Raw genomic sequence first — 12,466 nt, 5'->3', positions numbered from 1 at the left:
CACTCAATTTCGACGCTGGCGTGTGAAAGAAACATTGAGCAAGAGAAAGAGGAGGAAGGAAAGGCGCACCATCAGTTCACTTCTAAAGCTTGATAATCACTTTTCAGAATGGTGGGAAGCTGCTCCTGGGTTTTTCTCTTAATGTTAATATTTATGTAATGAGAGACTTAGAATCTCAGCTCTGCTCCAAGTCTGCCAAAAAGAGCCGGGGGAGAGATGTAGAGAAGACGGGCTTGAGTTGGAAAGGCTGAAGAGAAGATCAGTCATCTACTCAAGGCTATCTTTTAGATTAGTGTGGAATGGATCACGGCAAAAAAACATTTTGAAACTCGAGCAAAGTATATGCAAATGGGAGTTTGTGCGGGGTCTGTTTTGGCCTGCGAGATATTAAATAAGCAGCATGCAATTACCAGCTGGTGTTCACACCATGAAACCCACAGCTGCATGGTGCTTGCATCATGTACCCAAGGGAATCTGGCCCTGTTACGATGTCCAGCCTTGTTTGTATCTACATATTTGCTTTCTAATGAGCAGAGCTCTCTGTGTTGGGTCAGAAAAATCCTTGTGTTCCCCACTGGTGTATGAAATAACACCTCTGACAGATGGACTCTGTCCTCATTTGGCTCCCACTGGGGACGCTGACTCGCTGAAGGATGGGAGCATTAGGGGAAGATTGAGGGGTTACATCGTCATGTAACATGTTGCATCTTGTTCTGTCTGCTGTTTTGTTTTAGGGATGTACCTGTCTGACCTGACGTACATAGACTCAGCCTACCCCTCCACGGGCAGCATACTGGAGAACGAACAGAGATCAAACCTGATGAATAACATTCTCAGAATCATATCGGACTTGCAGAGATCCTGTACCTACGGTGAGTTTAGATACACACACTAACAGGATGTCAAGGTATATGGTGGCTGGAAAGAAAGTTTGTTACAATTTGTTCTTTTCTGTGAGCACCAACCTCCGCCTGTGGAGTGGCTGAAGCACAAGAGATTCTGTCAACGCGGCTGGAAAGAAAGTGTTGGCAGATATCACCCAGCTGAACTATCTTCACAGATAGTTCCTCTTATCAGCAGCTTCTAAACTGTAACTCTCTCTGTACTCTGATGTGATGCATCATGTCTGTCATGCAGAGGAACAAACAGGAGGAGGAAGTCTGTATAAAAGCTGGAAGGAAACAGCCTTTGTCACTTCGTTCTCTGTTGCCATGGAGACACTAATACTTCTGTACGTCTGTGTGTCTCTGTGGCATTTGAACAAGTTAAATAAAATATACTCAGTTCATATAGTTTTACCTCCAGATATATCCAGGGTCGGTCAAATATTTCAAACATGTTAGGATATTTTAAGCTTCTAATTTGGGAAGAATCACACCTGCACTTGAGAAGAAATTACTTCCATAAAGTACAAATATGTTTCTGTAATTTCCAGAATTTCAATATTTCACCAACCTTCACCTTTAGAAAATTGATATCCTCACTCACAGGCATACTTTATTGCCTTCATAGATTGCCAGTTTTGGTAACAGGTGTTCAAACCCACGTGCATCCACATAAACTCTAATGTCTGTCATTATCTTTCCTCTTTCAGATATACCAGTGTTGCCTCATGTACAGAAGTATCTCAACTCAGTCAGGTATATTGAGGAGCTGCAGAAGTTCGTGGAGGACGACAACTACAAGTAAGAAAAATAAAAATAAGATGCATACAGTAACTCCACATGTCCGCACCTCATACTAACTGATTCAGTCGCATCTGCGATTATCCTTGTTTCTAATTTTATTACTTGTTGGGCGCAACCCTCATCTGTGTCACCCAAAAAAATTCCATCCCCACAATAATTTTCATAATGAGAAATTCACAGTGGATGAATTCAAGCCGATGGAAATAGCAATGTTCTTTATTTAGGTTGTCACAGAAGATTGAGCCAGGCACCAGCACACCACGAGCAAATGCCTCCAAAGAGGATCTTGTCGGTGAGTTTCTGTACAGATCACGAGTGGGAGTTCAATGTTGAATCAAACCTGCGGAAATCATCTTTTTACCTCTCTCTTTCCACTCTTCATGGTCTATAATTTTTTTTTTTCTTTCCATCCCACTCTTACCCACAGGCCAGGAAGCGTCAGCATCTCCTCTTTGTGGCCGTAAATGTACGGTAGCAGCTGAAGGAGCCAAAGTCCCGGCTACGCCTCCCTCCCCCAGAAACCTGCTGCCCTACGGACACAGGAAGTGCCACAGCCTGGGATACAAGTCAGTTTTTGCTTTTGTATTGTATTAAGTGGAAAAACAGTATTTCCACCTGTCAGTTAAAATGGATCCACCATTTTATAGTTGTTGAAGAAAACACACCAAATGGTTTAAAGTAAAGATACTGACACCTCTCTGTTTCTCTCTCTTTATCTCTCTGCTGTGTTTACATAGTTTTATCCACAAGATGAATACAGTAGAGTTTAAAAGCGCTACGTTTCCCAACGCTGGTTCTCGCCATCTGTTGGACGATAGCGTGATGGAGAGCCACAGTCCCACCAGAGGACATGCAGAGAGCTCAACTTTGTCCAGTGGTATTTCACTTGGTAAGAAATACACATGTACACTATGTAACACGTTGCACAGTTTGTATTTTCAGTGACACGAACATTTTTGTACACAGGGAGCAGTGAAGGCTCTGAGCTCAGTGAAGAGGTGTCTTGGCCGGCTTTTGAGAGGTAAGGCTAAAACATCCAAGACGGCAGTGCTTTTTCATCACATCCATGTGCAGAATCAAAAATTATTCCCATTCCTGATGTGATTGTACAATTTTCAAAGCTCCAGCCTCAAGACACAGCTATGCAAAATGATGCGCCATTAAAACTCACGCACGCACACACACACACACGCACGCCTTGCTTTTAGCCTTGCAGCCAAGGCCGTCATGCCTCATCCCTCCACTACTGTTCTCAGACTTCAGCACAGATATAAAGACGCTTCTCTCTGGCAGCCTGGAATGTATTAAGTGCTTAACATTTAAATCCCCTAACCAGTAGTCCCACTGTGCCAACAAGTGTCTGGTGCCACACTCACCAGTTCTGAAATAAAAACTCAAAAGCTCAAAATTCAACTGGCCTAAAAATCATCTTAACCTCCTTTCCAAATAACCATTTCTTTAAACGCTTAAATAATCCATCAATAACTCTTCTAACCAGACGACCACTCCTCCATCCAGCCCTAACTCATGCAAATTGAAGAGGAAAAAAACAGCAACAAAAACCCGCCAGCACAGCCTTAACAGTGTTCCGTGCCCCCTATCCTGTCATATCTTATCCTATTCTGAACAGGACTCGGTTCTATCACTCTCTGGGCCCAGTGACCCGTGTGTCCCGCATCCCCTACAGAGGAGTCCTGAGGCCCAGCAGGTATACACATCCCGACCGGAGCAAACCTGACCTGAACCAAACCCTCTCTTATCCTCACTTCATGCCTCTCAGTCCCTGCCAGGGGCCGCTGTATGCCGGTGCTTAGAGTGTGTGTAATGCTGGGATAATCTTGTGATGGGAAACGTGTGTGTGTGTGTGTGTGTGAGTGTGTGTGTGTGTGTGTGTGTGTGTGTGTGTTTTGGGGTGAAATCACAATCAGGTGTAGGGGAAAGGATCTGTTGTGATATGGGGTTATGATTCTCTATCTTTTATAGCATACTATCAGTCTGTAATCTGCCTTTTGCTTTCTTGAATTTCTTGCATGTCTGACTTGCGGGTGCGTGCGCGCGCACACACACACACACACACACACACATATTGAGCTTCTAGTCAACCTAGAATTCTTCTTGTGGTAGGTTTCCAAGATATTTTGCAACTTGGAGTTAAAAATGAGTTTCCACAGTCGCACTGAGCTCCATGTGTTGCTGGAAACAAACTGTTACATCCTCATTCCTAAAGTCGAGAGGAACAGACTCTTCGGGATTATTAAAGCCAATTCTCATGGCCGTTGCATATCAAGCGTCCCTTGCGGTTAGGGATGGGTCTCTTTTCTCTCTTGGTCTCTCTCTTTCCACCAGGCTGCACTGGGCTCCTGCACTGGGCTTCCTGCTCTGATCCTCCAGACAGACACAATCTGCACACCACCTTGCCCGTCTCTGCTCTCCTCTCTTCAGATAGCAGTGCAAAGATTTATACCCGTGAAATTCACTTCTGTGAAAGCAAGACAGAAATAGGATTAGTTTTAAAATGCTTACTAATTCATCAAGCAGCGTTTAAGGTAGCTTTGCAGATTGCGTCTGCCTTTACTACTAGCTCATCTCTAATTTCATCTGGTATGTGCGTGTGCATGAGAACATGCATGTTTTCTTGTGCACGTGTTTGTTTATATAGCTCGTAATGTTTGTTTTTGTCCTGTTGTAGTTCAGCCGAGTCAGAGGAGCTTGCAGTTCACTTGTATCCCGGGGCAGTCACAGTCCAGGGGGTGTTGAGACGGAAGACTGTACTCAAGGAGGGCAAGAAACCAACAGTGAGAACCCACACACACACACACACACTCACATGCATAACTAAACACGTGCATCGCTGTTCACACACATACACCTACATGTACTCTGTACAGGAGTTCTAGAGCAGATGGGCAATAAATGCTTCGTGCACAGCACAGATAGCGCCTCAGAGACTCCTTAACCTTCAGAACATCTCTATTTCTGTCTGTTTCCGTTCCTTATACTCATTTTAATTTTCTCCCTCCGTGACCGTGCATGCATTTCTTTTTCACCGCCTTTGTTTTCCTGGTGCCTCTTAAGCCATTTTATATTGGCTCGGAGATTATCCTATTCTATTTTGGATGGAAACAAATCTGGAGCTCTTTATGTAGTTGAAATAACTTAAAACTGTCATAGGTAGTGCGTGTGATTTACAAGCATCTTTGATGATGTAACAAGCTCTCAAATTTTTTCCAAATCTGCCCATGTAGTCTCATGTCCAGATTGTGTGGACAGATAATATTCTCCACACCCAAAGTATTAATTAGCAGCTTTACTTACTTTATGTCCCTTTTTTCTTAAACATGATTTTCATCCATCCTAATCCTCATTGTTTTCCTTGTATTAGTGTTCAAATTGCTCAATAGTGACTTTTGTGTCCAGCTGATAAAAATGCTCTTCAGTCATCCAAACAAGCACAGACAAGTAAAGACATTTAGTCCCCCTCTCTGTCATTCAACTCTCTGTCTCTGCATTTCTAATCTTGCCTCTTTATCTGTCCCAGTTGAGGGTTTTGAAGTAAGCACAGATCCAGACATAAATAAAACCACAAAAATCATCCCTGGATTTACTCTTTAAAATGACCTAATAGCTCCGGACTACTATATTGTAGTCCCTCTATCAGGCCGAAGTGGAGTTTGTGACTGGATTTCACCTTTGTGCCTCCAGGTGGCATCTTGGACCAAATACTGGGTGGCTCTCTGCGGAACTCAGCTTTACTACTACCCTGCCAAGTCCCTGAAGGCCACTGAGAGAAAACATGTAAGTCACACAGACACACAGTCCGTCATCCCCCTCTGTTTAACAATTGTACTATTTTAGTTTGTTTAGGCAGGTTAGGACAATACCATAGGAGCTCAGGTGCAGAGAGGATAAGATGCACTGAGACATCTGAAAGTCCTCCGCCATCTGATCTGCACTTTTTGTTAGAAGTGAGGGCGCAAATGGACCAAATTATCCCTAATCAACCTCAGTTTTATAAAGAAATTAGTGTTGACATCTGATAGCCATTACTTAGTCACTCTCATAAAGTTTATTTACAAAATGAGCTCAAGGCGAAACACTTCTGCATAGTGGTTCTTCATGTGTTTTTTACTTGGTGTACACAGGAGAAAGGAAATGATGACAAGAATGCAGATGAGATCAATCTCCATTTTTAATCTAGTTTTGGCATAAATTAACAACAAGTGGAGCAGGATGGATGTGTGTTTGTGTGTGTGTCTCAGTACTTGGACTGTATCCATTTGACAGGAACGTTTACTGAAACTGTACAGAAGCTCAGAGGAGAGCGTAGGGGAGGGAGGAGGAGAGATGGAGAAAGAAGGCAGGAGGGACAATGAGAACTGGAATAAAAACAGTGAATGAGTGGACGTGAGATGCGGTGTGTGTGTGTGTGTGTGTGTGTGTGTGTGTGGTGGGGCTGGACAGGGCCTGGCACAGTGGGGGGACAAACAGATGGTAGCACTCACTGAATAATGAGAACAATGACATCACTGCAGACCTGTGTGTCACTCACAGGCTAATGAGAACCTTGTGGAGTCCACATGTAGACTCACAGGCAAGACTGAGAGGTTACACACACACACAAACACACATACACACACAAAGCCAGCGTTAACTTTTCTCTTCCACCTCCTAGACACAACAGTACTCAGAAAAATAAAGTTAATGCCGTTCCCATTTGTCCTCTTCCCAGTTCAAGTCAACGTCCAGTAAGAGCGTGTGTGTGGTGGGTCTGATGGCCATGATGGCTGATGATCCGGAGCATCCTGATGTCTTCTTGTTGACTGACTCTGAGCATGGTGAGTAGGGCTGCTCGTTTATGGAAAAAATCATAATCATGATTATTTTGTTCAATAGTAATCTTTGCATTTAAAAAAAAAAAAAACTTGAAAATTAAATATAATTCAACTGAAAAACAAATTTAAAAATGAATGTAAAAAAAGAGATAAATAAATAATATATAATATAAATATATATACAGTATATTTAAATAAATAATATAAAAAGTAATAAATAAAAATAAATTAGACCAAAACAATTGAGATTATATTATTGTAATGATTGTTAAGATGCATGTTGTGTGGAGAGTGATCAGTACTAAAATGATCATTCATCATAGTGCTTTGAGAAGCAAGAGGTCTGACAGAAATCATTGACTTGTATTATCCTGCAGTGTGTTTACATGCACTTGTAACCAGGTTACAGTCGGTTTTCTCCAGAAATCTGATATCTGTCATATGAACGAGAAACCTGCTTTCTGTAATCAGAGTAATCAGAGTATGTGATGAGAGAAACCTGGTTTCTTCAGGTAGATTTTACTCCCTGGAGAACACTGATTTCTCTGCCATGTATACACGTAACCAGGTTTCTCATAAGCTTTTTACAAGTAAGCATGTGCACAATTAAAATACTGAAGACAGAAAAAGCACAGCGCTGAGCATCTGGATGAAAGGAGGGATCATTTCACAGGGCGAAGCGTCCTTGTATCTAAAATAATAGCATCCAAAGTCTGACTGAAACTAAAACAAAGTAGCCTGAAGATGTTTGAATAAGTCACTCTCCACCAAAAAATGTGCCTGAATTTAATTGTTTGCTAAATGCAGAAACATTCTTGCTGTGAGGAAGAGCTCCACTCCGCCTGTCTGTCTCTCACTGTGCTGTCTGGCTGCTAAGATGCACAATGTGCTGGATTTATAACACAAGACAAAACCAGAGCATCATTGCGAAATGGAATGCAGCACAATAATCAATTTATCTCAATTTTCTTGTTTTCATAATCGTTTGAGGCCAAAATTGTAATTGAAAATCAAATTCGATTAACCGCCCAGCCCTAATGTTGAGAGACACACACACACTCATACTCTGCCATTGCCAAGGAAATGCAAAGAGGAACTGACAACACAAGCAAGCAGTCATGTCTCTGAAAACGGATACAGTGAAAAGGTGAACTGTGTTAGTGGAGTTTGGTTTGAATGTTGGCATCACCTGCACATGTTAAAACACACATACAAACACACACATTCACATTGTGTCCATCTGACTGAGCGGTAGTCTTGCTGTCGGTTTAAGCATGTGGCCTGCGTACTAGTCATATCTGGCATTCTTCTTGTTAATGCGCACACACGTGCACACACACGCACAAACATGCACACACACGCGCACACAAACCCGCTGTCTCTGTCTTGAACCTTTCCACCGTAACTTTGTTTTTATTTCACTGGGCTGGCCAAAGTCAAGTGAGGCTTCAGCCATCTTTCCAGAGTGTCGAGAATGCAGATGGAAAACGAGAGCCTTGGCGTCTCACACTGTTTGTCTCCGTTGCCTAGGTAACACCTACAAGTACCAAGCTGGGAACAGAATGAACGCTTTGCTCTGGTTCAAACATCTGAGTGCTGCCTGTCAGAGCAATAGACAACAGGTACGGTGCCATCACACACACACACACACACACACACACACGCACACACCAAATACTGGATAATACTCGCATTTTACTCATGTTCCTCTTTCCCCTCAGGTGCCAGCCAATCTGATGTCATTCGAGTGACTGATACTGAGGAAGATGCACGAGATCGACAGAAGGAGAGAGGGATGAGGAAACAGATGAGGAGGATGAGGAGGAGGAGGAGGAGTATTGACTCAGTAGTGGGAGCTTTCACTGCCATGAGCCCTGACCGCCGATTCTCCGATTCTAGCCCTGGCCTCACTGCAGCCTCACCTGCCACCACTGCCTTAACTAGAGTACCCTGTGTGTGTTTGTATGTGTATGTGTGTTTGGATGGATGGATGGATGGATGTGTTGACTACTGAACAAGGACCTGCACCACTGCTCTTGTCTCCCATTTGCTCTCTATGTTTTTGTTTTTACTGCGAGTGTTTCAGCACTTCAGTGGAGCCATTTGACTTCTCCTCTCCTCTCTCACACTGACTGTCCCTGGATGGACATAAATAACCCTCTCTGTTGTTGTTTTTTTTGTTTGTTTGTTCGTTTTTTAAGGGGTTAACTATTTTTATTTGTGCCCCCGCCATGCTCGAATGCAAGATTTCCGGCTTTTTTAATCAGCTGGACCCACAAAGTCTTTCAATCACAACACGCACACTCACATCGGACTAACCCATTGGACTTTGGAGGGTTTGAAACACACTTTTTTGTACTTATACGGTTCACACTTTCAACACAGATATCGTTGGTCTCTTCATTCACTTGAGTTGGCTTGGAGTCACGGGATGATTTACATGAACCACGCACTCACACTCTCACACACACAGGCCTGTTTGATTGCATTGTTGTAAACATAAGGGCTCTGATTCGCAATCGATTCCAGCAGAAGCAATTCCCACACTTCCTGAATGTGTCCAGTTTTTATTACAGAACTTAGTCCCCCCCCCCCCCTTTTTCTGTCATATACTCGCTAAGTGTTCTGTATGTATGTGTGCGTGTTTATATAAACTGCATAGGGCGAGGGTGGGGGGGTGGGAGGGTGAGGTATTTGCTTAAATTACAGGAATATTGTCTGTGTTCCACATAGGTACGATAATCCCAGAATCTAAGCTAAGACGTGTTCACGGTTGGGTAGACAAAGAGTATATCGTTACTCCTTTTACAAACCTGTATTTCTCCAGTGCTGGTTGCTCTCCGTTGGCTGCCATCAGCTTAGAAAACTGATGCTTGGTTCACCAGACTCACACACACACTAAACACTACAGACTTGAAACTGTGAAAGAGTCCGAAAGAGAAGGGAGAGCAATGAGAATACAAGATTTTATCTCCTCTTCTTCTTGTTGCTTAATATGGTCAGAGCCTCTGGTCTGGAGCAGACATTCAAAGCTACCTGGAGCCATACAGAGTCTATTTTAAATCTTGTTTGTTGATATTGTTTTGTGTTGTTAGTTGTTTTTTTGTTTTTTTTCCTTTTTTTTTTGGGAGGGATGGTGCAGTTCACAGTATTACCATGTAGTAGATGATCGCACGTCACTGTAGTTTTGTCTGTTACATTTGAATGTTACATTTTTGTTTTTCCTCCAGTTATTTTGAATATTTTATGTACATGTGGATTTTATTTGACCCCTTATTCTATTAACCAGGATCCAGCACAACCCAATTTTAGGCCCTATCCTATTGTATCTGATTTGGAATAGCATAAGCACCTTGGTTATGATTAGTGCCAAGTGATGTTACTGTCACAATGAAGCGCAGGCTGAATCAGATGTAGGTACTGACGTGTTTCAGTGGGATTTACAGTTTCCAGTGTGCATCGCAGATGTTTCGGTGTGCCATGAATTAGACGGTTGCTGTTTGTTTTTGTCGGGAGCAAATGAACTAACATGATCAGGACTGTGGTGATGACAATGATGGGGGCGCATTTCGTCCGTAATATTCATCAAATTCTCTTTCTCCCTTTTTGAAACAGCTGTTTACATTGTATGTTTACATAATCTTTTTGCCCTACGTCACAATCCCTTCACTCCTCCACATGTACTGTATCTACTTTAGGAAACATATGTGGGGTATATTAAGTTCAGAGTTACAGTTGTTCCAGGCTGTCGATAAAGGGTGATGGAAAGGGGAACATATCCATATACTCTCAGCGGTGGATCCTCACTAATGTGCTTCACAGACACAGTTGGTCACAGGCCTGAACCTCCACCCTGACAATGTCGAGCCCCCACTCTCAGGCTTATATCTAGTCAAAGATGCGGACTGTGCACTGTGCTGTCCTGCTGAAGGCATCCATCCACTGATGCATTAAAACTGTCCTCCACATAATATGCAGAAATGAAACTTTGTAAGTCAATTTAGGTCAAACATTACAAATGTAGTCAATTTAGTGCCCATTAAGAGATGTCCAGCTCTTTGTATATTACCTTTCCTAAAGGAGAGATGGTAGTGGATTAACCTGTGGAAGAATGAATGAGGAAGCCAAAGACAGGCATAATGCGGCAGTTACTCAAGTATGCGTGTGCTCTGTGCATACTTCTCTATTTTTTTAAACATTGTAATTCAAGCCAGATGGGCAATCCCTTGAGGCTGCCGTCGCTGCTGAGCAGTGAGGTAACCGGCTACCTAATCGTCTGTGTGGCTGACTGCCAGCTCGTGCTATGACTCCACGCTGGCTTGTGATGTATTGGATGCTGAAGTGTAAAAGAGAGGAGGACTCGTGAGCAGATAGGAGGTAGAAATTGCACTGTGTCCATTAAGGGCTGGTGAAAATGCAAAATTGAAAGAGCTTTCTCTGCAAGGTAAAGCAGAGACTGTATGAAATGACAGAATCCCAGAGCTGAAGCACTAAAGAGGCTGATCATTACTGGTGTTTGAATACTGATGGTTGGCAGCAGATGAAAAGGACTGTGAATGAAATGGGTGAGACAGAGTTCGGTTGAGAGACTGTTTACCTGTGTGTATCTACAGATGCTGGTTGGTGTCTCTTCACTGGCGTAATCAGACAAGTTTAACCTGCTGTCAGTTACAATGTGGTATATCAACAAGAGAATTAGCACCATTTAAAGTTTATGCAGTTAAAGAATTGATGCTGTCTCAGTAACCCCAGGAGTCAACATCATTTCCCCTCTTTCTGTTTACTTTATTTGATGTTAACCTAGAAAGATAAAAAAAAAAAAAAAAAGATATGTAATTGATGTGTATGTCTGAGTTCCCTGTTTTGTACTGAACCAGACTAGAGAGGTTGATTTGAATTTATTTCGGTTTATCAGTCTTTCTCTCAATAAATACCCAAATTATGTCAAGCGCTTTTTGTGAGGTTTCCCTCGCTGTAACCTGAGTTTACATGTTTTTTTTTTTTATTATTATTATCATTTCTGTACAGTGTATGGTCAAGATAATGGAAACACATGTTTCACTTTAGGATGTTTTGTGGTCTCTTTAATCATTTTTTGGGGTTTTAAGGCCAATCATAACTAACGTAATGACTCCGTGATTGTTGGAGGATACTGTTTTGGAATGAAGGTGGAGAATTCAAATGTCTCCTCCTTTGGGATCATTTTTGGTCATTATGAAGAAACTTGATGTCATGCTTGAAAATTCGTTCATGTTAATTCCTTTAAATTGACCATACTGTCTACAAATGTACAATTCGCCCTGTATTAAGTGTTTTGAGTGAATCTGCCGTTCCTTTTTTTTTTTTTTACAGTCATGAAAAATGTTGAAATGAATGTTTCCACCAGAGGAAGTGGAACCACTGTGAACCCTGCCTCCTGCGTGCTGGACAGGCATCGTTCACTGTTTACCAAGGACATCAACAACCTTAGTTCAGATCATTGAAGGTGGCGAGGGTGATGTATAAATGACCTTTTAACCTTCACCCTTTACCTGGCTCTGTGTGTGTGTGTCTGTCTCTGTCTGCCCATGTCATGACTGTGGCGAGCGCCGTGACCTCACTGCTGAGTGATGCGCTGCCTGGTGTGAAGACTGAGAACCAATAAACACTCTGCCCTTTTTTACTCCACACATTCGTTTCATGCTCATTGGTCTGTTGAAGGGTTGTGTGTGTGTGTTGAACTGCATTTAAACAGTGCAGTGTGCGGACTTTCATCTTTCTTTTTTACATTGTTTCTTTGGTCCAGCACTTGTTTGATGTTTATTGGATGTGCACAGGTACTACAATTTTTGACAGTTTTTAATACTGACAATCAGTTCCAGCGTTTTTCAAGCTGCTGTAGAGCCTATTTGAGTTCTTACAGAGCAGTAACAATGCCTTTAAGAGCTACTGTTGAAAATTGACTGA

The 12,466-nt window shown here is 42.4% G+C and overlaps 1 protein-coding gene across 11 annotated transcripts in view; it reads left to right on the top strand.

The window, feature by feature from the left end:
* ralgps2 (Ral GEF with PH domain and SH3 binding motif 2) overlaps positions 1-12,187 on the top strand; it is an 81,249-nt gene extending 69,062 nt beyond the window's left edge. For 10 of the 11 annotated variants that reach the window (XM_042416035.1, XM_042416034.1, XM_042416031.1 and 7 more), the window contains 12 exons: positions 735-872; positions 1,595-1,685; positions 1,913-1,980; positions 2,116-2,254; positions 2,426-2,577; positions 2,655-2,709; positions 3,319-3,396; positions 4,378-4,483; positions 5,391-5,483; positions 6,418-6,523; positions 8,051-8,142; positions 8,242-12,187. In XM_042416035.1, the coding sequence (XP_042271969.1) occupies positions 735-872; positions 1,595-1,685; positions 1,913-1,980; positions 2,116-2,254; positions 2,426-2,577; positions 2,655-2,709; positions 3,319-3,396; positions 4,378-4,483; positions 5,391-5,483; positions 6,418-6,523; positions 8,051-8,142; positions 8,242-8,271 (1,148 nt within the window). In that variant the 3' untranslated portion in view covers positions 8,272-12,187. The remainder of the gene's footprint in view (positions 1-734; positions 873-1,594; positions 1,686-1,912; positions 1,981-2,115; positions 2,255-2,425; positions 2,578-2,654; positions 2,710-3,318; positions 3,397-4,377; positions 4,484-5,390; positions 5,484-6,417; positions 6,524-8,050; positions 8,143-8,241) is intronic. The other variant, XM_042416033.1, reaches the window with a different exon arrangement.
* The last annotated feature ends 279 nt before the right edge of the window (positions 12,188-12,466 follow it).

This window comes from Thunnus maccoyii, chromosome 7 (genome assembly GCF_910596095.1).
Source record: "Thunnus maccoyii chromosome 7, fThuMac1.1, whole genome shotgun sequence".
NCBI classification, from domain to species: domain Eukaryota; kingdom Metazoa; phylum Chordata; class Actinopteri; order Scombriformes; family Scombridae; genus Thunnus; species Thunnus maccoyii.
This window is presented reverse-complemented; position numbering and strand designations above follow the sequence as displayed.